We start from the raw sequence: 26,492 nt of genomic DNA on the forward strand, positions 1-26,492 counted from the left end.
TAATCCGCGCAAAACTGTCCCTTTTCCAATAAATATGAAAGTGATTCATGTGTGCATGTATGCCTGTTTCTTCGCATGTACAAAACCCATACATATTTATGGGGTTCATGGCACCGTCCACTCGATAGCCAACACCCAATCACACGCCAGCAGTTACCGAGGCCAATAATAGCGAGTAACAACTCTTGCCGTACGGCGTCTGATGCAAAAGTCTTCTAAATCCGGAAACTGGGTCGCCTTTTATTGGGATAGGTGCAGATTTATTCCGAGGAATTCGTTCGAGGCCGCCTTTTACAGTCCGTCTGGGGGAAATTAGTAACGGTCATGAATCCTGTATCTACCAGTCGGAGCTGTAAATATTCTCCAGGTCTTTGTTTCAATTTTTTCGAAGAATTTTTCTTTTGCTCCGGCTGAGATCTCGTTTCAAGTTACTCGGCGTACACGATGCATTTTGTGGCCTCATGTGATGCAAACTTGCGCATTGAACGTTGCCTTCACGTATACTGGGATAGCAATTCGAAACAAATCGGAATGAGATCGTAAATTGATTTAAGCTATTAATTTGGGTTTAGGTTGAAGTGGAATGTCACGCTTGACTCATTAAATATAAATAATAATTTATTTCGCGTTACCAGTTGTTTATTTTTTCCATTAATTATCTAGCCATGTATCTCATTTTAATGATTTCCGTGCAAATTAATATTCCGAGTTCCTATCACTAACATTCATAAAACAACATACCAATGCAATGATCATTAGCAAAAAGGACTCATATTTCTGCATTCGACAGTAACTTTTTTATTTAGAAAATTTTCCACAGAGTAGCCTTAAGAATATTCATTTAATAGCAAATTTAACAGCTGTCTCTGCTATGCGTTGGACGGTTCCTTCGTTTTTAATGAATTTAAATAGCTCAAAGCTCTGCTGGTATTTATTTCCATGAGTTCATTTGTAATTACCTAAATCTGAACTTCCAATATGACGATAAGAAATCAGAAAAATTCATTTTAAATTTTAACATGAAGTATTTCCGTTAAACTATTAATAATAAAACAAAAGTATCACATAAATTTCCGCTATAGGTGGAGCATCACAACTACGGAGCGTGTTAATTATACGCCCAGTGCATTAATTTAGAAAGGTCATAATAATAAATAGAAGCTCCATCAAAAACATAAATAAATTCAATGATTCTCTAAACTTATACAATGATCACAACGGAAACACTTTAAAGATTACTTTAGTCTTCATTCTTCTTATAATCCGTACCTCTTTTAAATTGAATCTTTGGACTACTTTCACGATTTAAATTTACAAAAAAATAATTTTGTTTTGAGATTTTGCGTACTGCCAATATTCCATATCAATTAATAAAACTGGCTTCTACAACACAATTTAAAACTTCATTCCATAAAACTCCCATTTAAGTTCTAAGATTTGAAATATTGGGAAAAAATCAATAGCTTACCATACATATAGTAATTACGTGGGAGATTTTATGAAAACGGAATTTCCTGGAGGATAGGAAACGGAAAGAATGCCTATTACAATTAAAATATTTATTTTGCAACCATCGAGAAATTGCCTCAAATACTCTCCCTGAATAATTTATGTCATATTTGAGAGATCTATTTACCATAGGTAGTTATGAGTCTGGAGTTTGGGTCCTAAGTAATATCACACGAAATAATAAATTCTTTCAACCAGCGGGAGAATTATATATGAATCTCCGACGATAAAAGCGGGAAATACTTAGGAGAGGAGCTCTGAGGATCTTACATTTTTGCGGGTCACCCAGGTTTAATGTGAAAAAAGTGCACTTTGCGGTGTCTGTAAATGCATTTTCTTTAAACCCGCAAAAGCATATTTCGTAAAGCTTTCGCGGTTGGGAGTAAAGTGCTCACACTTTCACATCTAGTTCACGAGAATCATGTTATCCTGCTTCGATCTAAGATAAAACAGTTTTGATTTTATTTGAAAGATTCAGTTTAATTACCAAGTTGAGAATATGGATATTGATACGTCATTCAGTCACGTTACCCATGCGTGTTTAATTACACCAAAAGAAAAAAAACACGCCAAAGGATCTACTAAGGAGGGGAAAAACAAAGAGCAGAGTTTGGCTTATTGTTCTAGTGGAAGGAATAGGCATTTCTTGCTCAAAGCAATTAACTGCACTCACCATCTTGGGTTTGCTCCCAATGTTGTTGAGATCTTGTAATGGCATTCCGTTTCTTAGGGTGCAGTATCCAGCGAAAGAGCCCGGAGACTGGAGCCGAGCTGGAGAAGGCGTCTCGATCGTTGATATGTGCTGACGCTTCCGCAAAAACTCCTGCTCTTCCGGTTCTGGCGGGAGAAAATAGGAGGCCGCTGTAGTTGGTTGGCAATTTGAGGGAAGCATAGAAAGAAATAGGGGTGGATTATTACTTGATCCGTTGGAAAAAATCTTGATGAATTTGTTATAATTTTATTTTTAAAATATTGTGATATATTTATTGGAAAACACTCAATATGAATGAATAAAACAGACAAAATGCAAGCACATTGTAGGAATAAGGTTTTTGCCACTTTAATGTCCAGATTGCATGAGCTCAGTGATTTAGAAAATCTGAAACATAGAAGGGAGCTACGGTGTACTAATTTACCAAGATGAATACAGAGAAAGTTGCCTAGATAGTAAATCAGAAATGATTCACTCCAAATTCCCATTTAGAATACTACATGCAAAAATATTAAGAACAGAGTTATTTTTAGATCCGAGCGAATTGAGTTCAAATTCGTTTCTATAATTTTGTACCTATTTAAACGTAAATTTTGACTGCAGTAAAAACTTTTATGAGTCTTCCTTGCTCAAAATGGATTTTCAACAGACCGTCAAATTATTTTTTATACATATATCAAGGTGTAACCGCAACTTAAAATTTATCGCGGGCACCATCCATCTTTGGACTTGCGTGTCATCACCGACTCTGAGTGATTCGTTCTCCATTTCCGTATGAAACCATTCCGTAGCTATGGAAACCCACCAATTAGAACTGTAATATAGGAGGCTTTAAGATGATTTCCGGGCAAGAAGTGAAAATCTGGTGGAGGAACAGGGTTAAAATATAGCAGGAGAACATTGAACGATGGCAACAACTAGAAAAAACCGTCCCGTATGTGAGAAGACTGGATTGGATGGAACAAAGAAATACGGGGACGGAGTAGAAGAATGAGATCGAAAAATACAGAGTGGGTGAGAGAAGAAAAGAAGACGTCAGCGGAATGCAGCAAAAATTGATAATGTGTACCGCATTGACAAAAAGAGAAAACTTATTTCGGAAATGATGCGTCATCTCCATGCGGAAAAGCGCGCTAGAAGGTCAATCGTATAAGATGGCTATCGCGAATGCGCAATCACTAAAAATATTAAGCACATCTAATATAAGAATTCACAAGGGATTATATGATATCTCCAACTGCCAGATTCTGACAATAAAATGACCTGACTTTATTTATAGCTATCATAAACATTTATCACATTGATACTAGCCGACTTTAAATAATCAAATTCTTTAATAAAATTTAGCGTATTTAACTCGATTTCCTCAATTATAACTAGTAATATTTTCGCCTGCAATTGAATGTAATAAGGGTTAACCCCAAAAATAATAAATTATCCCAACATAAAGAAAAGAAATACATTAATTCGCAAACATTTCACTTCAATGAAGACCACTGAGGAAAGGTCTCCCAGGGAAAATTTTCATTAAAGATTTTGAAGATATTCCTGAAACGATATATTCGCCAATAAAAATACGGAGCTGATATAACATGCAGATGAGCCATAAAACAAATAATAAACGATTCTAGGGGAAATAGATATGAGAATATTTTCGAAGGCGTATGGCGTTAGAATATGCGGACATATACGAATGAAAAAAAATTCCATAACGTGCCTTTTACGAGAGATTTTGTTAAAGTTGTGAATTCATAATACATTTTAAAACTGGAATCTAGAAAAAATTTAAAATTTCCAGCAATTTTAAGTATTATTTTTGGAAATAATTTGTTGAAAAAGGTCACTTTTTATTAAAACAACACTACATCGGAATCGACTGAACTGTATAGAAGAAATGAAAATCAAGACGATCACAATTGATTCTTTGCTATAGATATAATATAAATGCCTTAAGGGTTTTGAATTGGATTCCAAAATTCAGGAGCCACATTTACGCTAAATTCCTTGGTTTAACCAATTAATATTAGCTTTTTTTCACTTTTTGTGCGTCGCGACTGATGAAAATAAACAGGGTTTCACTAATTCACCTTTTCGACCTTTGCAAATCGACAAAAATGGCAGTATTGGCCACAATGAAAGAGGTTGTGATAAAATTGTGGATACACTCACATTGCAGTGAACACGAAACACCTGATATCACAATTCCTTTAATGCGCTAGAACGGATTTTTAACGGTGGGCTAAATTTACATACGGCTTCGCTCCATGCGGACGAGAACAATTTAGTTAAGGATACCGATATTATTCATTGACACGTTTCGGACACTCGTAATTTTAAGGGCCAATACCGGATTTGACTATAACCTACTTCATATTTACAATGAAGTTTGACATGCGTTCTTGGAAGAAGTATTTATGCATTGTTGGTAAAGCAAAATTGGATTTTCGAATGCATCACGTATCATTCGTCACGTTAATGCAAATATCTACGAGTTTCCAGCTTGATTGGAGACACAGAAATCAAGGATAGTAATTATCTGAATTGCTTATAATGAATTTACAGCGGCTTACAGAACAAGCTCCAATTTTTGTATTTAACTTGTCATTTTTCTGGATAATTGTGCTGAGTGCACACTTGAAGATTAAAATCTTTATATCTTATATTGGAAAAAATAAAAGTAAGCTATAAAGATTTAAGTCTTCAGTGATAGTGATGACAGCTATGTCGGCTTTAAGGTAATAAAATGTAAAAATCATGGGCATCGATATTCATATTATTTTAAATTAAGCCCTTTCAACAAGGAAAATCAACGGTTAGCATTTTTTAACAACTTGCACAGTTCACTAAACTAATGACTTATAAAGTTATATTACTGAGATTACCTCATTAAGTCCATCAACAGGTAAAATTAAGAGCTGGAAATCACTTTCTATGCTTGATTTGATTGCTATCCAAATCGGAACCAACTTTGCTTTGATATGCATAGGACAGATCAGCTTTTATATGATTCATGGACTTTTTTTCCACCTAAGGAATTTAATTTTTATGGAATTTTTAAGTGTGTAAATTATTTAAGACCAATTAATGGGGTAGTTCGTAAATTTTCAAAAACATATCCTTATCGATCGTAATATTACGTTAGGGTAAATAAATCTAGTTTTATGTCAGGTCTCATCTTGACAGCGCTCTTATATATTTGCAAACTTAATATCCAATTAAGACCCCTATAAAAGCCACGTGCTTTAAACTTCTAAATTCGTACGCCCTTCAGTTGAAAGTCAATAAGTCGATGGTATACTGACGACCCCTTAACGTATGCAGAAGTGTTCTCGTTGATCTCATTAGTCGCAACACGAGATTAACCTAATATTTAAAATCTACCGCTCCCATAAATTTCCTTAAGAATTCTCGTGTCGCGGTGGAGTTTCGAAAATGATTAGACTGCACTTCCCTCGACAAATATCGCAATTTTTCAACATACTCAGATTCCTATGCTCTTTGGATATTACGGGTCAGGTGCTTTCTTAAGGAGCAGCGTTACGAGGGAATAAATACATAAGAAAGCCCTTTTATGACACCCTAATACTTCCCCCACTAGCCACTCACACCACCGTCTGCCATGCACCATTGCGTACGCCGTCGTGTAGGCAGGCAATTAAGACGCAGGCAGAAGGGATGTGCAGCGGAAATAGAAAGACTGGGGTAGTTTCAAGGGGGTGGTGGGAGATGGAAACCTTCACAGGGTACGGAGCACCTGGCGGCGAGACGGGGGGGGGGGGCGAAATGCACGCGGATTGGTCGGGGCGGGGAGTAGGTTTTAGTTCTTAGGGATTCGAGGCGAAGGAGGGTGAAATACGAACACTGAAGTGGCTAATAGGGGAGAGGTGTGAAATGGAATTGGGAGTCAACTAGCACGCACTCAAGCTACCGGTAAATAAGTAACACCCAAGAAAGTACAGCATGGTCCAAAATATGGTAGAAAATGCAGGCAGGAGCTACTTAAATCCGAATTCTAACTTCCTCTCCTAGCTTACCCAGTGTTTTTTTGAAAATCTGCTCATTCGTTTCAAGCACTACGAAAATGCGTTCGTACCAATGAATGCACTATCCTCTTGACGGATCTTGCCGAATTCTTTAGTCACTTCATTATCATTATCTTTATTCTTTTATGCCTTCGCAAAAATTTCAGACACGCCATAAGTATTTTCATAGCCTCCCACACACATCTCTAGCTCTTCCTAAACGCGCGACCAGGAATCTCAGAAAAAGGTATCTAGCTGCCGCGTGCGTGCTGAAATGTTAATATCCCTGGAGTGTTCCGCCATAGTATTGACATTCACCAGGAAGGAGTACTCACAGAAAATGTCTAAGTCTTAAGCTGTAAGAAGAAAATATTAACGCTCAGTTGCTTATTCCGAGCAAAGCAATCAGCTCCTTAAGCAGAGCTCTCCATGAGAAGAACAAATAAAGAGTTCATTACGGTTATTCCAACGAAACGCGAGGCTTTAAAATCCTAGTCATGTTTATTTTGGCGTCAGATAAAATACTTCTATCCACGTCATATCGTATGCCTCACTCGATAATAGCAAACTGAGTGACTCGCAGAATTTCATCGTAGTACTAGCGGCGAGTTTCTGACATCCGAGTAAATCCTAACACAATTTTTCCAAAAAGAATATTTTGACCATATTCTTCAATTTTTGATCTATAAATAAATCGCAAAACTTGTATTTCCGTTACTGTCGTAACTTCTAGTAATCGTGTTTGATGATATTTTGTCCTATTTGTTAATGATCTTGCGTATAATTCGAGATGGCAACACGAAACAACCCCGCGAATTAAAAACTAAAGGAAAATAAAAGCCAAAATAAGGAAAGGAATCAGACATGCAACCTCTCGCCAGCACCATTCAACATATCACAATCTGAGGAGTGAAACTAGAGCAAGTGGAATTCTTCATCTGCCTGGGCAGCAGTCTAACTAGGGACTGAAGAAATTCGATCGACAACAAACGAAGAATAGCTCAAGCTCGTTCATGAAGAAGAGGTAGCTCCCATTTTTCTTGATCCTAAGTTTGCATACAAGTAAAAGGTTCATCAAAACGTCCGCGTGGAGCATGGACCTATATTGATCAGAGATATGGAATATCAACACTGAATAGAGAAGAATGTAGGAATGACGTTAACTTTATAGGAATGAAATACTGATGATCGTGATATTCGGCCTAAAAAATCAACGGGGAAATCGGTGTAAGGTAAATTAAGAAATGGTATAAACATCACGGAACTGTGAGGATGGCTGGGCCAAAAAAATGTAAATAACGTAGAACCAGGTGGGGTAAAAAAATATGAAATGAGGGCGAAATGAAGGAAGAATGTGCCCAGCATGAGCCATGAGAAATAAAAATTCACCGTTGGATAAATTCTTGAAAATATTAAATAAAAGAAGTTTTCACATTCATACGGAATCTAAAGAATGAAATGACAGAAACGCATATGATATGATGATGTAATCAACTTACTGGTTCAACGTACGAGCTTCTATCAAGGGGAAATATGAGAATAAAAGATATGACGTCAAGAGTAACTGAATATTACATTTTAAACTTGGTAAAAAGGAAAAATTTTGCGAATAGTTTTGGATGCTAAACAACAAGGAAACAACGAAAAGAAAAAATTAATGATAAAAAAACAACCGAAAGTGGAAGGCGATTCGTACAAGAAGGAGAAAAGTATTACATGAGGGAAAAAATTCACATGGACTTTTTTGCTGAAGTGGTCACCGTTACAACTGCGGTTAAAAAAGAAAACCCTAAACATGCCCAAGAGCGGGAAAGAGGTCTACGAATTAGTCGAGTTACGCATGTACTGGAAAAAACGGAAGCAACTGGAGTGTTGGGGGGAAAATGAGGAAAGAATTTTCAGAAGAAATACGTTTGAAGACCGATAAAAGTAGAAAAAATACGATTACAAACTTTTTTATAAGAGACTTGTATTTAAACCGAGTTTTTAAAGTGCACACCGCTTAGATCCAAAATCTCCGAGGGAGACGAAAAATGATTTTGGTACTTGTGTCTGCTAAAATAAAGAGTGTTTTTATAAAATAGGGTTCTTTAAAGTTCCAAAATTATTCCAAAACTTTATGCAAATTATAACAGAATGTAAAGCTGACCCTGAAAAAAGTTACCTATTGCAGTCAAGCCCCTTCATTGAATCAGAAAATGAATGATAAAATTTAAACTCAGAAATGCAAAAGAGCATTCTCCAGTTAATTTTATATTTATTGTGATACGCCCTGTCGGTCTCTTCATGGCCAACAGGGTTACTTAGACTGAGACGGAAGATATTAATTTTGCTTTGTACTAAGTGTGTAACTTCAAATTGTAATATGAATAAAGCAATGAACAGAAATGAAGAAGCAGAAGAATGCAATTGTGGACATCAAGGATGTGACCTTTCTCTACCATTCAAGATGTGCAATGCGACTTCACTGGATAACGAGTTTTATACACTGGGGAAACTTAAGAAAGTCTGCATTGTTTGGGAGAGTTAGAGTGAGCGGTGTCTCATTCAAAACTTTTGCACAAATAAACCTAGGGTATAAAATTGAGAATCATGGTGGGAAGAACAGGAATGTACGATAAGATTGTTTGTAAATTTTTGCCTCTTTTTTATTTAATTTTCATTCAATTCATAGACCGAGGACATAAAATAGGAATAGGATGAGGAAAGAAATAAAATTAGGATGACAACTGATTTAATCAGTTAGGTTTGCGGATGACGATTGGATTAAGGAAGACATTCACCGAAAAAATTATACGCCTGTTGAGCTCATTATGAGATCAACTTGAAATGCGTGGGAAGACGATAAATCATAAGGAAACGAAATTAATGTGGTTCTCAACAAGTAGGAATGTGAAGATAAAGGTTCCATAAATTGGAACTGGTGGAACAGCTGCTCGCAAATTTCGCCAGAAAATGGAATTTTCAGAATAGACATTATGAGAATAAATGCATTAGTAACATAAAGGTTTATAGAGGACGGATATAATGACGGTGACTGTTAAGTAAAGGCATAAGAAATAGATTGACTTTGGTACAGAATGTGACGTTGCAGGTATCCGATTCCATGGACTTCTTAACTGGTTTTTTAAGCATTATCATTAACTCTATCTTCAACCAAAATTTTCTCTTCATCCCCCTCTCTATCGCGGGTTAGAAATAAGTTAAACTCCCTTGCCAACACCAAAGTGGTACCAATCATTTAGTTTGGTACATTTTCTATGCAATGATATCTAATTGGCACGATCAAATATAGCCGTTTTGGCAATCTATTAGAACTTGGGATGTTCGAGTAACTAATCAATAATTATCTTTGAGAATTATTCTTGAAACGTATCTGATAGTTTCAAAAATAAATTGATGAATTTCCAAGAACATTTTAGTTTCTGAGAGGTAAGAAATTCATATTTCCTCATTTCTGCAAGTTCTCCATATTTCTCATACCTGCAAAAATCATGTATCTATCTGTGCGACCACGTAATACCCGGGAGCACTTTATGAAAATAAACTGAAAAAGAAAACTTAAACTCGTTGTCTTAAACGAGCTGTCCGTTGATTTACTTACTGCTTGCAATTCCGGTGGGTGGAGAGCAGTGGACGGGGCCATCGAGAGGGGAGGCTGGTGTCGGGGAATCCGGGTGATTGCGTGAAAGAGAATGATGAAGAGTGAAGTCGGAAATTTAGGATAACGACGTGTGAGACTAGGACGAAGGCTTGGGCGTGAGGGATGGTAATGGGAGGGCAAAGGGATGGGGGGTGCGTGGGAAATGGGAAGGGAAGGGGGAGAGAGGAGACGGGGGCTGGGAGAGAGACGCAATTCGAAGAGCGAGATATATATATATAGATTGCTCGCTTTATCAGAGTGATGTACGAAGGTTCTTCCCCGGCGCCTTATCCCCTTCCTTTTTCCACTTTTTCCCCATCTCATTCTTCTATGCTCATTCGTGCCGCCCCAAAATTCCTGGTTATTCCAACACCCCAATTTCTGATTCTCCTTTACCCTCCATTCCGTCTCTCGGATTTCCTCTCCCTCACGACCGTTCTGACAGACTCCTAAAGACGATAATTCTTTACTGAAATCTTTTACTCATTTTCTTTTTTTCTCTTTTTCCACCTTCCATTGATTTCGAGAACGAAGTTAAGCACTGGCGGGGGATTGCAATTGGCGCGGGCCAAGGGTCCCCTCAACGACCCGGGAAAAGTTTTACGCCTCGGCGTTAAAAAAATAAGATGAAAAACGGAAAGCGTTAACCCTATTTTTTCCGGTGGCTACCAGTTTATAATGAGGTTGGCTTAACGCTTCTCGGCCTCAGGTGAGGCGCCGGAACATTACACCGTGTCCGGTGGTGGCCCGGCTATTTTACCACGACGCTTGCTTAAACAAACGCAACGTCCAAACTCGCGAGCAAGTCACGCGACGGAAGCCCGCAGGACGGCATCAATTATCGCGCTGCGGTGTATTTGATGTCTGCGTTTGCTGAGGGATAGCTGTAAGCGGGTGGCGAAAGCAGAAGTTGGCTCTCTTCGTCCAATGTGCCTTCCACCTAATTTCTTCCGCGTCAGGCGTCACTCGATGCATTCGCGCGCTCAAGATTCCCCGCGGGTTCGTTATTACAAGTACCCGCCGTGGTGAGCATGAATGACACAAAATGTAGAGCTTTACGATAAGGACAAGGTTTGTAAATGCAACATAATTATTGCATTGTGAGTTTTCATTTTTCATTTGGACTCCATTGATCTAATATTTTCGATTCTTTTAGGGATTACTGCTATGCTATCTTGATCAAGTTTGTGAATGCACATTTTTCGAGATTTACTGAAAATTTCATGAGAAGAATTTCATAAAAATTAACAATTTCATAGAATAACGAAATTTATATGACTTTCATAAAAATGAATAAAGTTCTGATATTATATTAAATCTTTTCTCGTGAAGTTATAAAAATAAATTTTTGTAGTTTCGGATAGAACCACGTTATCTGGTTTTCCAACACCTCATAATTGCTATAATTGTAAATTAATGACTGATACCCAGAACTACGGAAATCGGCTTACACTGGAGTGTAGCTACAAATTGATCCGAAACCTGGCATTTTAGGCAAGAGTGTCTTGAAAGCCGGATATGGAGAAAAAGGTAAGCTGGGCAGGAGGAAGAATAATGGAAAAGTTGTATTCATAGAGGGGAAAGAGAGGACGCTGCTCGGTGAAACTCAATACAAAACAGAGGGAGCAACTGGAGAACAAGTTGAGGGGTGAGAGGATGTGGAAGACCGTGATGGGAGAATGCTAATCGAGCGGCATAGAGAAATGAATAAAAAACTGTACTCTACATGAGGTCAGGTATAAGGTACTAAAAACGGAGAAAGGAAATAATGCCGGGCAAACAAAAGAAATTTCATGAGATAGGTATCACATATTCCCCAGGTTTAGCAACATTTAATAGGTAGAACCTTTGATTGAGAGAGAATTTTGACGCTGCGATGTGTTTTTCTACTTCCAACCTTCATAAATCATAATCTCAATGCAAACATGAAAAACGAGCCTCCTATTTGTTCAGCATTATAATCAATAAAGAACTTCGGAACGCTTTCTCTCCGGCCTACATGTTGGATGCATAGGTGATCTATTCCTTCAAAGAAATTTTAAGCTCTTTTCTCGTAATACCCTTCAAGAAAAAGTTAAATAAATATTTTTGATGCATTCATATGTTTTGCTTCATACTGTTGGCCAGGAATGACAGTTTTTACAAGTATTAGCTGATAGCAGTTCCCATTCCAGAATGTTAGTATTTCACGTTCAGCGGCTATTCAGCCAGAAGATTTTTGCTGTTGATCTATGACTTTTTCTGCAATTGAAATACTGTCTTGACGGTTTCTTGTCCTCGAACATATATATATATATATATATATATATATATATATATATATATATAATATATATGTATACACATATATATATATGTTTTGTTTCCGTATTATTATGTATTTATTTTAGTTTTCTGACTTTAAAGTTTTGACGCAAGAAATTACTTAACATTCCTGAAGATGATTTGTTAAAATATATTTCAGTACTTAAAATCGATGTGGACTTTTTTGTTGTGGACCTAGGCACTTTTTTGTTGTGGAAAATTCTAGATAATTCTGCTCGTGGGGTTCTGAGTCTTTGAAATAAATCAAGGTGTTGTAAGCTTGGGAAATTGGAATGTAATACAATTTAAACTCTTCCCAAAGACCTGATACTTAGATGATTTTGGAATTAATATGCTATCATAAAACTTATTGTGGCCTCATTCTCTCGCTCAGCTAGGCATAAAATTCATAATTTTTCCGATAAATATATCTATGGACTCATTCATCTCTCTCGAAGCTAATTCCCTGTTTCGCGCTGCAGTGAACAAAATGTCCGCTCAAGTTCACCGCCCATTAAAATACGCCGCCGGCCCAAGGCTGTTAACGTGTCCATGAGTTGGCACAAGAGGAATGGAAGTTTCGGCGTAGAGTGACCTCATCCACGCAAAACACTATAACAAACATGTTCATGAGCGGTGGGACGTGGCTACGCTGAACTCATGCGCTGCGGAGGAGATAACATTCCCTGCGGACACCTTGCTATTGGGATATGGGGGATGGTAGGACTCTGTAGCTTTTGTCTCCCCTGGTACGGTAGAAAACAATATTTGGAGAAATGTGGAGTGAGAGCGTTGCCTCGAGCCCCCGCCCTAACACGCCTCCGACACCCTGCAGCCACTCCTTTCATCCACAAACACTCTCGATAAAACGGTAAACACCTGCCGAACGCTACCATTTCATTCCAGCCGCGATGCTGAAGACGAAGAGTGTGCGCCGGACTAATTTCCATCCGCCGATCCGCCGGGGATGGATCCCGTATTTGAATTAGCCACTCGCCTGGGTTCCAATGCTCCGGCCTCCTCGTTTCCATTGCCCCCTCCATCCCTACACGCCACCCACCCTATGGGCAAAGCTTTAAAAACTCTATCTCAATCGCCCGGCCTCTAGGCAGCGGAACCGACCGAGGAATGATTTCAATAGCTACTCCACGCACACACACACCCAAATACGCCACGCCCTATCTCTCCCCCCAAACTCCTCCCTCGGCAAATGCGGAGCGGAAATATGGCACGGAATAGAAATTTCATCTCGGAGGTCGCGGAATTTGAACTGCGGATGGGAAATTGGGCTCGGAGGATGAGAGTGTGGGGGGAGGGTGTATGGTAAGGGTGGGAGAGAATTGTGGGAAAGTGAGAAAGAGTGAAAGTAAATACAATTCGAAGTTAAATTTTCAACAATGGCTCCGGCGGTGAAGCTCTGAACTCACATTTCGAAGCCCCAATGATAATAAATACCACCAGACCAAGCAAGGGAAATATTACAAAAATAAATTTCTCTGGATTACTTCAAATTCCTCAAAATTATATAATGATAAAACTCGTGAGTATTTAACTATGCTATAGTTAAAATTATTTTCAAAGTAAGGAACCGAATGGACACTTAGAACCTACATATCATCAATATCATGCCTAGGCAAAGGAAAATCACAAGTATCATTTCCATCCTTTCTTTATTGATTTTATTTGCCAGAAAAATACCAATAGTGCAAAGGTTTGAGCAGTATCACTGTTCCTAAGTTTTTTCAATTATTTCATTTTAAACCATAATCTGTATTTTTCTCTCTTAAAGGTAAACTATTTAACATTAGACTAATATATTACATTAATAATCTTTAAATAATAACAGTTAATTGAGTAAAAACATAACTTTCATGCTAAAAATATACCGAGGCTAAAAAAAGGTTGTTTTATTAATGTACACGTAGTTTTGGAAAATGTCGAGAATGAATATTGCCTCCAAGTCAGACGGTAGCCTATTGGGATTAGATGTGGATTTTTTTCAATTATTTTCCTTTAAGGCCATTTTTGAATGCAATTCCTTGGAAATGCATTGACTCACTAGTTTAGGGTTAGTGTAAATAGTGGAAGATATGTCTTTGATTTACAGTGTCGCATTTAAATGACCTCGAGAAATTGGCGGGCGCTATATGAAGTTTCCATTCACAAATTCAATTGAAATCAAAGGAAATAATTATGAAAGTCACGTGGTGGTGTGTCAACACGCCAACAAAAACCCATTCAATGAAGCAACGCAAGCATTTTATCTCTTGAAAATTAGGACATAGTACCATACCAATTGCTTGATCAACAAGATTTTACCTAAAATTCAACATTGATGCACAACATTACCTCCGAAATCGAGATTTTAGTAACAATCTTTCACTAAATGAGTGGTATGCTGGAATATGAAACCAAATATTGAAATTAGGAGACTATGTTTGGCAATCCAAACTCAGTCACTAATCCTCCAGCAAAACTCGCGTGAAATGACAAATGAAGGGAGAAGTAAAACTGTATATATTTGGAGCTTAAATAATTAATACTTGCGAAGTAATCTTTTTTCTCCTGCCATGACGAAAACAAATAGCATTATTTGCATTCAACAGTTTAGCTGCTTCGCAAGCCGGTTTCCTTCCCGCAAGATAAAAATTGTGGTGGCTTTCAGAGGAGCATACAGATATGCATGTCAGTAATGTCACTTTTCCTTTTAAAATTTCCATAATCGATTATTTATGTGTGCATTCGACTATCCCAAACTCCAAGTCATTGAGGCGAAAACTAAGTATAAGGTGGCGACATTTTGCATGATAAAACGCTTATTAGATTCAAATTGTTTCCTCGAGGCCTGCTCAAGAGAAATTAGGAAATCGAAATCATTCAATGTCCGGGAATCAAATTTGTTAAAATAGCGGAAAATCCCTGGAACAAGAATGAACTCCCTTTCGAGAGCATTAAAGAGGAAATATTCAACGAGGCGTACCGTGGGAATCAGGCTCTCTAACATCAAGCTACCCGCATCTGATGCTTATGGACGACTGCTTCATTTCCAATGGATGTTCGAATCGTGGCTCGCGGTCCGCATGCATTCTTCCAGGAATGTAAAGGTATTATACACACTAGGAAATAGGTTAGTTTTGAGCGTTCGTGAATAACGCTGGAGTTAATGTTCAACTAACGACTTTTTAACTTTAAGAGATGAGAACGCTGAAGATGTATCCCGGCTCACAAAATGAATATTAATGGCTCAAAAGAGATAATATTGTAAAAATGCACAAAGATTATGAAGGTTGTGTGTCAGAGAGGGTATGTTTTTAAAGAAAAATATTCGATGCCGACTTGCAAATCGTACATATTCATTAAAATGAACGCATATGGACAATTTGGATATACGTGTTCCTATGCCAAAGAAAATACACGGTTAGTCCACAAACCCACGTCATTAAACGCCAGAGTAAATATTGCCGATTCATTGCCACTTTAAAAAAAAATTCATATGGCATGTTTTACTTGTCCTTCGTTTGACATTTCTGTGAAAAAATGAAATAAAACTTAATAACTGGGCAATAATTAAAAATTTTATGAATCATAAACAAACACTGCTTTTTTATAATGTGCATTTATGTCGATCTTAATTTTTAGGCTACTGGAAAACCGGCAGGTTGGCACCCTGAACCATGGGAGTGAATTTTTTGGAGCATATTTTGCGTACCTATGTTTAATGAAACTTAATAGTCTGCCATGGTCTTTTAGTCATACCCAAATATCTATTTTATTACTTAACACTTAAATTCAATCTTTAAAAGACGACAGGCGGCCAGATACGCTGGGAATTTTAGAAATTACATTCCATACAAATTAATTCCGATTGGAAAAACATCGGAGTAATAACAATAAATTTAGATGTGTAACCAGAAAATTCGTAATCTATAGAACAATGGTAATTGAGCAAAACTTTGACGGAGAATCGGCAACCGATTTCCCCACGAAAGTTTGGAATGAAGATGCCTAAATCTTTGCCGCCAACCAAGATGTATAACTTCTGCCCCAGGAGCAGAGAGTCAAAAGAATAAATCCTCCGATGGAAGAGGCCACGTAGGCGCATTTTTTTAAGGAAGATCCACGCTTTTGTGGAAGGAACGTAGCAGCCGAAGGATAAGCGGCGGAGGACCGCCACGGACTATGGATCTACAAGATGGCAGAGGAGATTTTACCGAGGAAAAAAGTTCCGAACAACTTTTTCATTATTGATCTTCATGCTCACGTAATGGCGGGTACGCCCTGCCGTGGAGAATCGAAACTTTTGAGGGATCTGGGGATCTGGAAGAGCAGGGGCCGATATTTCCTGCTACAGGTTTTGTGGGATAAGACCGTCCTTTGGAGAAGTATGGCTGTAAAACACCCCCATATGTTGGACCGCGTCGTGAAAACGAACTGGACGTCAGTGCCGATATCCTTTTTTATGCCCTCCCCCAAAATTGGATATCTAATGCTTCACATAACTTGCTTAGTGGAATTTCTAAAGAAAGGAAGGGGATAACCTCTTGTGCCGAATTTCAAAACATATTTCTAAAACAATCTCAATTCTATTAAGGATAACTGAAGCTATAAAATTGTTCATTTTCTGAAGAATATTAGGTTTCAGTGGAACTATGAGTTAGTACGACTGAAACCGTTAGCGTGACTGGGGTTTTAGTAATATAATATACAATATCAATACAGTTTATCAATACAGCATATTATCATGTAATTCATTATGGTATCGTAGATGGTGACGCACGAGATAATGAGTCGTTGCGAAAAGTAACGCAAAATATGCTTAAAAATAGCGAATTATAGTTAGCATAAGCGAGATTTACTTCGTTTTTCGCATAAATATTCTTGGAAAACCTAGAAAATATACTAGGGTGATTCCCATGAAGACCAACTTCCTCAAATATTCTACATTTGGCATCAGAGGGCAACCCCAAAGTAGTCGTCTCCAATTTTTTTATTTACAGTGATAAATGTTTTTTTCAATAGTTGTTACATAACTTTAAAGCGAAAACATAATTCTCGTTTTACAAATAATTGCCATTTCGGTCTATCGATTTTTGCGGACTTTGGGAGAGTTTTTGTATATCCATGCCATACCAGATTGCTATGATGTCATCGAGGAAGTGTAGGATCTTATCTTTAACTTCGTCGTCGTGCTTGCCACGGGTCAAAGAACATGGGTGTTCCATTTCACAGCTGAGATCAAAGAGCAACCACGTGAATGGTGGCATCCCTCTTTCCCCAAGCTTCGAAAATTAAAACAAACAGTCTCTCGGCAAAATTATGGCAACTCTATTTTGGAATCGAAACGGCGTAATGTTGGTCAATTTCATATCTCCTTGAGTCACAATTAACTCTGACAGGTATTTTGAGGCACTTAAACAACTCAGACGGGTGATTCAGAAACGGAGAAAAGGAATGTTGAGCACAGGCGCAAGCCTTCTCCACAGCAATGCTCGTTTACATATCAACCGTCGCTCTCCTGCAAGAGTTTGGATGGGACATCATCACCCACCCATCGTATAGTACAGTCTTGGCACCCAGTGACTACCAATCGTTTCCTAAGTTGAAAGAACATTCCGCCGGAAGGCACTTCAGCGGCGATGAGGAGGTGAAAGATGACGTAAATGCTTCCTCAAAGGCATGGAGACCAGCCGGTATGACATGGACATACAATATAATTGCTCCAGTACCTACAGATATTCATCGATTGAAATAGCATAGAATATATGAAGAATGTACAAGCTTTAAAATAATGGATTGATAATTGAAGAAAAACGTTAACTTCTATTTCTAAAAATATAGACATCTTAATTCTGGGATCACTATCACATATTTTTACGTTATGTTAACTTAGCATTGGATATCATTATTAAAATAAAAAAGCATTTCTGGGCCTGTGTTAACACAGCCATTGAGATTACTTTATAATTTTTTAAGAAGACGAAATATACCATTTTTTAAAATTAAGTATATTAACTATGATAAAATACTGATAAATCTAGAGGTGGCATCATAGCAAAGTTACGCCATGAACCAAGGAGGTACCAAAGTAACAAAAATTTTGAAGAACTGGATTTGTTGAGACAACCATATGTATTTATTGAATGCCCTGTAGTTGCTATAGGAATTAAATATAGTTTTCTGTGTAGTAAATCACAAGAACAGAATAAATTATTACAATGAATATAGAGAAATATTGGGTTAGAATAGAACAAAATATTAATTGATTTATATTATAGGAAAAGGAACTGGCCCCCCTATCCTGATGCGTCAACTTCACACGCCAAATAGAGCTTAGTACTGGATGAACTCTACCATCACGTAACAAACCGACCTTTGGGTTAATTATGGTATTTATGGATTTTTTTATAAGTTTCATAAATTAAAACAATTATAATATATACTGCACAAGATTTGACATTCATATTGATACGTAATAATTGTTTTTTAATAACAGATATACAGATATATAAGTCTATAAAACCTTTTGACATGCATGAGTCCCTTATTATTATCTTTCATAGCATACATAAAATACTTGTAAAAATGAAAGAACGAAAATATAACTTTTTCAGGTGGAAATACAAACTTCAATGTTTCTCTCAATATACAGCACAAAAAATAGAAAAGTAAAATTCGAGTTGGGCTCTTGATATGAATGCTAATAAAATATAGAAATGCTTAGGTAGGTTTATGCATATAAATACTTAACATTGGTGTGGGATTGGAATTTACTCCTGAGTGAAGGGAAATTTAAGATTAAGATCAGTAGGTCCTAGAGGGGAATGTTGAAATTGGAAAAAAAATATTCCCTAAAAGTGCACTTTACACTTAAATAATTAATAAAAAAAGTGTTCGAGATAAATGGAAAGGTGAAATGAACTGAACAAATGAAGCCATTGATCAAAAAAGTGATGCTTAAGAAGAATGAAAAGGGGAGATTCATGGGGATGAGGGTTATTAGAAGAAAAGAAATATTAGGAAATTTAAATGATATTTGAAAAGAAATACCATTGGTATGAAAATATTCAAACCAAATCATAGTATGGCAAAAAAACATGGAAATATTGTGAAAGATTAATCCATCATTGGAATTAAAAATATGATTTTTTTAAAGGAATCTGGAAATATCGATGGATATTAGATTACTTGGAAAAATATTACATTTAACAAAATCATTTTATATCCAGTAAAAGATAAATTAAAATATATTATCAAACATCATTATCAATGAATATTTATCAATGAATAATTTAGCAGTTGGTTCCACTGTATGAGCTAGAGTTTTCATAGAAATTGTACTTGAGTAAACATTATTATTATCTAAATATGACCACTATATTTATTCATTATAATATTCCCAATACATATGTCAGCTAGTAACGTATATATTTACTAATAACTGGGCTCATGACAATTAAAAGGTTAAGAGCATAGTTGCAATGGGTGCTTTGGAGATATCTGCTTCTTTTTATTTACACATGGTGGGTCCATAGGTGGGTGGGTAAATAGGATATTAGTTAATGACTGTAAACCAGTTGGCTTGCATTGCGACACTTGTCTAAGTTGGAGCAGAAACTAATTATTGGTTGACATAAAATGCAAACTATTTCTGTTATTGCAAATTACTTTTTAATGAGAAATGCAGAATAAATTAAAATCAATCTAGAACTGTTCCAGCGATCTTTTGTCTATATAACTATGAGTTAAGTGAGTATATTGCTAATAGGTGACAGAATAAAAATACTGACCAAAACGTTTAAACAAATAATCGGAAGTCAATAATCAACAGGTTGCCTTATCTGGTTTAGATAATGGAATGGGATTCTCATTTGATGGGAGGACAGAGTACCTGTAGTTAATTATGAAAATTATAATCAAAAGGTATTTCATTAATTAGATTATAGAGAGCTACCTTAATTAAAATCTAATTTTTTACTGACATGTTTACTGCCAGTTCAACATTGTTCATATTTTACACAATTTTCATTGTTATGTTACAGTGAGTCTTGCAGGGAAATTTACAGCTTTAATCAATGCATAACCCAAAGCATTGCTTCCAGATATTGTTATTTGATTTTAAGGTATCTATTATTCATGCACCTAAAATCTTTTGAAAGTTTTCAGTCTCCTTCGGATAATCCTTCAACGTGAAACTTGCTACAATAGCTTTGATTATGCAGAGGGAAAGCATGGTAATACTGCAACAAAATGTGACTCATGGATTTTAATATGCTCTCCAGTTAGCGAGACCCTCTTCTGCCCATGATATTTTTCATTGTGAATCTCATTGGTGAACAAAGCATAGAGTACCAAACCCTCAAAGTATCCTTTTGTAGAGAATAGTGACCATTCACAGAGAGCCAGGACATAAGGCACTTAATATAGGGAAGTATTAAGTTTAATAGGTGCTCATAATTTTTGGCATGATTTCAGTTAAATGAAAAATGTTATAATCCTTTTGCTAAAAAAACTAGTTTTTCATTAATCATGGATGGATTTTTAGAGATCCTTTCTCTCACACTGCACTGTCCCCAAATTTGAGGGATTCAGGCCTGAAAATTGGTTCCTACCAGTCCCTATTAAAAATGAAATAAGATGAGAATTCAAAATAGGACATTTTTCCAGCAGGGCCAATCTATTCCAATGTCTGCTAAAAATCATTCAATTAGCTCATATACTTCTTTAAATTGAAAATTTAACGGTAAAATTTTCCAAGTGTTGAGTGTTGCAAAAAATAATAATCTAATTTGAATAAACTACAAGAAACTTCAGGACATTGGTATTGCTGAAAAAAGAATTTGGACAGGGATTACTTGAGATTGGAGAGAATTTTTGGGCAGCACACCTCAAAAAAAGATGTGTATTCATATGATTATGCAATGGTTTTATAGCTCATTTGAAAAGAAAATTCCATTTCAACGTATTTCAATTCATCAAATGGATTTATTTTTTTAATGTCTCTTGCTATTTATTTCTTTTTCCAGAGACCAATCTGATGTCTACCGAGCATTAACCATTGCCTTGACCTTCATCCTGGTTACCCTCCTGGTAGAAACATCATGGTTTTAGTTGTGGTGAAAAATGATCATATATCCAGAAATATTAGTCATAATTAACAGCCCATTATGGTGCTTATGCACACAATATCGCAGTCAAAAAGTAATAGTGTTATCACATAAAATGCACCGTAAATACTTAATCTCCAGAATAATCAAAAATGGTTAAGTTCTGCATGGTTAGTATGACATTAATGTGAGTTCATCAGTATTATTTATTTGTATGCTGGCATTCAACAAAAGAAAATGAAGTATACACCACCATTAAACACATTGTCATCTCAAAAATATAAACTTGACTAAATAGATACTTAATATGATGGGAGAATTGGGCAAGGAGTGTTTAGACAGTATGTAAGACATTCTTAATATTCCAGGATGGAGTCCTGAAATCGATTCTGATGCAAAGAGGTTGCACATTCATCCTAAGATCTGTCCATATACTACTTTATACTTACTTTGAAACGTTTGAACCTCAAGTCATAATTGAGTTAAATTTCTAAAATCTTTCCTAGTACATAATGCGAAAAAAATCAGCCTTTCGTCCTATATATTTCAAAAGTTTACTGCTGGAACAAAATTCAGATTCCTTAGGCGTAACCTCATACATTATGAAACCCTTTCCCATATGTGATAATTTGTCACACCAACTTTTTCATATACTACTTCTCCAAAAAATGCGTGGAAAGACCCTGAGCGAAAATTCATCGTTGAGAGGGAGGAAGACTCACCGTTCGCCTGAGGTATGATGTCAGGGTTCTTCTCGTCGCTATCCGTGTTGGCGCCGTCGCCGACGCCGCACCCGCCGTCCGCCTTGCCGAGGGGTGTGGTGGTGGCCCCCGTCGTCACCTTGTCCCCTGTCCCTCCACCCCCGGAGCCTTTCTTCCGCCTCCGGCCGCCCCCAATGCCTCGTCGGGACCTCTTGTCCTCCGCTTCCCCGCCTTCCTCGTCGCCCCCGTCTCCGGAGCCTCCTTCCCTTCCCCGGCCGCTACACTGGAAGCGCAGCACCACGCTCACTACCACGGCCACGATGAAGAGGGCCGAGACGACTCCGACCAGCACGCTCATCATGGGCGTGAAGCGGAATCCGGGCCGGGGGCGCTCTGCCGGAAGGGAGGAAATGGGGGAGAGGCGGTGAGAGAATGACGTGGTCCACGCGCGGCAGTTATCCGAGATGCCCGACAATGCCGAGGCCAATTAACCTTTAGAGTCCCTCGCCTGGACCATCCACTACGGAAATTTTCGTCCGAGGCACTTTGAGTGAAGAAGCATTCATTGTTGTCAAGTTTCACACGTCATGGCTTTTGATACAAGGTGAAGATCGATGCTTTACGGGGCAACGATGGTCGATTTCCGTTCGATATCTATCTTTTGAAAATAATGATTACATGCGCTCGTAGATCATCATGACTGCAACTAATACTCTGGATTCGTTGTAAGGTGATATGAAGATAAGCTTCCTTCCTCAAAGCTATTATCTTGCATCAAAGTCCTTTTAAAGGATTTTTAATTTAAGATAAAATATTTGAAATCTCGACTGTTTTAGAAGTAGATGAATTATATTGAAACTAACTTTCGAAGGATTTACATGAGTAAACTCTAAGGACATGAAAAAGGAATTGTAGCTTTGGGAAATGGGCCACTGAATGCATAACTGAAATATGCGTAATGTGCATATCCAAAAGTGCAGGTACAAGAATGTGCTAAATTTTCCGTGTAGTCACACAACTCCAAAATAATCAAACACTGAACTTCACTGTGGCAGTTTTATCAATAAAAAGACATACTTTTCAATGTAGTATCTTACAACTCCTGGGATACATTTACATAATTTATTTTTGCATATATTATTTAACGATGAGAGCAGTGCGCAAATATACCCAGAATATAACCCCAGGCCCCTAATCAGTAGTTCAATTTCTACTCACTGTACAACCACACCCCTGATAAAGATATAAACGGATAAACAAGCAATGATGTGAATCGAAGATAAAATTTACGCATTTATTTTACAATTTATTGAGGAATTAAAGATTATTAATATCACCAAGTCATGGGCCTGACCTCGTGATAAGTTTCTGGTCAAGCAAATGTGATTATCGACCAAGCCATTATTCAGATATTTTCCAAGTTACCTATATAGCTTACATAATTACAGAGGATGTTGATAAAGATAAGAAGAAACAATCATAATAATTAAAATATCGGGTCCTAATTAAAATATTGATAGTGCTATTCGAAAAATCGGATAAGTTCTTTGCCTAACAATTGCATAAGGTTATACAACATTTCGGATGCAACGGAAAAATGGACCGCAAATCGATTACTTAAAATCCATATTAGGGAATTGTTGTGCTCATATGTAAAACCGATTTCTCCTTCCGTGTTTTCTTGCAATTGTTGCCCACATAGGAAGGATTTTTATGGCGTGTGATTGATAGCTGATTACAAGACTCGAAATAAAAATAGCCAGTAGTCGAATTCCATTCCATAATTTACTGCATTTCAATTTATTTTCCAACATTTTAATCTCAGAATTGACGTAAATGTTTCATCAGCATGTCTTAGGAGCGGACGACTCACCTTTTTCGACAGTAAGCTGTCTTTCTGGGAGGCGGACCGTGGAGGCGGTGAGAACAACGCCATCACTGCGTCCCTTCTGGTTGAAAGCGATGACGGTCGCGTGATACGAGAGGCCAGGTTCAAGCCCCGCCACCTCGAACTTTGGAGCCCTGAGGGAGGTGACGTTGGCCCGCAGCCTTTGACTCTCTGCCTCCTTTACCTCGAGGAGGAAGGCCTGAGGAAGACCACCGTTGAAGCCCTCGGCACAACGAACGGCGAACGAGTGAAGGGAAGCGTTCGAGATGGAGCAATTGTGAACGGGATCGGGGTGACCTGGAAACATGGTAAAAAGGAGAACGTGAGGATATTCACAGAAATCACATATCTCTATACCCTGGAGGAATGAACTCTTCGTCATTCCATTTGCCAATGGCAAGTGATCAAAGCACGATTCGTGATTGGGTGTGAACTTGCCGGGGACATCATAGAAAACATTCTTCTCACAACTTTCAAAAGCCAGCGTTTTCTTATGAAAACTTTTTGCGAATATTGCATCTACAGAATCTTTCAATAAGAAATTTTAAGAAATCTTGGCAAGCCGTAAGTGTTTCGAATTCATTTATAGGTATCAATCCTGCCCCCATAAGACGGATCAACGTGATTAACTAAGGGCAATAACAATTAAAGTAGACTAACATATAGCTCGTGAAAGGGTTGAAATTTTTGAGAAAAATCTAACTATCAGAATATGCTTTGGGGGTATGCATTCCTTATGGGGTCCATTGGCAGTGGAATTCACCAGATAGGTGAACAACGATTCCGCCCTTTCTAAAAAAGTTTTAAGTCAACAATTATGTGGATAATTTTCTTTTAACAAGGCCAAGGCTTAGGATAATACGTCAAAGCCTCGTAAAATAGTGCGTAAAAAGTGAAAATTCAATGATTTTACACGAATCATTAAAAAACAAATTGTATCATAATTTTTCGTAAAATGTGTACACATGTAATTTCATTATTCTTTTATTCTGGCTTGCATTGGCTTGGATCCAGCGTTACCTAATTGGCCCGTACGTATTCCGAGAAAAAATAAATTAACGAATTGCACTCCACCTGAAAAGCCGGCGAAAGTGTGGTGTGTTGTAACAACCCGGATAAAATCCCCAATGGAAAAATATTTATCGAATTCCTTGTGTACTTTATTTATAAAAAAATTGGGTCGCCAGGACGAAACATTTATGTTTTTGCTATTGAATGTAACACTAACATACCATCATTCAAACTAAATTGGTATTATCCATGGCTATGAGCAGTGGTGCTGTTGTCATAATAACTGAGTTGCAGAGCGTCTATTGAAGCGTCTAGGTCTGAAACTCATCTTAATTTATTAAAACATTCGCACTTGTTTATGATATCCTTAATGTAGATTATGTTCGTTAGAAAAGATTTTGATTTTCACGGCGGTAGGAATGCTTAAAATACGAGATGATGTCCTAAATGAAAATGCTATTAATGGTGGAGCAGATTTTACATCCCTGCGTTTCACTTGCTAATATAATCAGCAGGAGCTATAAATGAAATTCAACCATAGAGGTGATTTAAAAAGAGGAAACAATTCTGGCCACTGCAAAATTGAATATGGGGTAATTTTAAGGGAAAACTAATAGCATTGAGTTTAAAACAGTTCATTACTGTTTAATCTGGTCGAAATACTGCGTAAGAATTTTTGCACATATTTCATGCAGTTAAATTTAATTACTATACCACTTCCTAACGAGCGTGTAACTGATAGGGGGGAACGAAAAACATTTCCAAAAATTTTCATTCCACGAGTGCTCAGTCGCAGGAAGATCACCAGAAGCTTTTAATCACTTTTAGTGAACCTTCATACTTTCCACAATTAAGGCCGCAATTTAAAACTAGGTCCAGCATCGTAAATTACTCTGATGTCGCAGGCATTTGGACAAATTACAGCTAACAACGAAAACACACGTTTAGCACTAATAAAAGCAATATCGCCCCTTTCAACTAATTGGGTGTTAACGCATTTTAGAATTTTCCTCGTAATGTGGGCGAGTAAAACTCAATTACGTGAAATGCGGCTGTATGTATCAAATTTGAAAATATCAAGATTCAATTTCTGTTGAACGAATACATAGTTCGTTATTTATTCATTTTTGGCATTTTTCCAGCAAAATAGATATCCATCAACTTCAATTTTATATTTTATTTCGCATTTTAATTAATTTATGCCCTCATCAGTACTTGAAAATTCAATATACCATGAATACCATTAGAAATGATCCCTGGGCACTGGATCACTGGGAAATAAAGCATATTAAAATGGAAAAGGTAAACTGTACTTAGAAATATAAAGCAAATTGTTAATCAAATGGAAAAATTAAAAACAAGGCCTTACATAAAGAATCTTAAAAAAATTCTAACATTTTCGACCATACGAAATACACAATATCAAAGCACATGAAGGCCCTGGCAGCATTTCAATTTGCAATCTAAGATAAATAAATAATTTCAATTTTTCTTCAGATATCGCTCCATCGCTAGGAATTGACAGTGGCAAGGAAAATTTTAACGTAAAACACTAAGGGCCTGAAAAGAAATTTGCATACTCTACTGAATCCAATACG

General features: G+C 37.2%; 1 protein-coding gene across 1 annotated transcript in view; it reads right to left on the reverse strand.

The window, feature by feature from the left end:
• side-VII (sidestep VII) overlaps window positions 1-26,492 on the reverse strand; it is a 1,496,071-nt gene that overhangs the window by 60,002 nt on the left and 1,409,577 nt on the right. Inside the window, exons 11-13 of the mRNA XM_071598053.1 lie at window positions 23,869-24,180; window positions 22,017-22,388; window positions 2,183-2,346 (exon numbers count right to left, since the gene is read on the reverse strand). Of these exons, the coding sequence (XP_071454154.1) occupies window positions 2,183-2,346; window positions 22,017-22,388; window positions 23,869-24,180 (848 nt within the window). The remainder of the gene's footprint in view (window positions 1-2,182; window positions 2,347-22,016; window positions 22,389-23,868; window positions 24,181-26,492) is intronic.

Source organism: Hetaerina americana, unplaced genomic scaffold (assembly GCF_022747635.1).
Source record: "Hetaerina americana unplaced genomic scaffold, ioHetAmer1.1.p SCAF_9, whole genome shotgun sequence".
In the NCBI taxonomy this organism is placed as follows: Eukaryota; Metazoa; Arthropoda; class Insecta; order Odonata; family Calopterygidae; genus Hetaerina; species Hetaerina americana.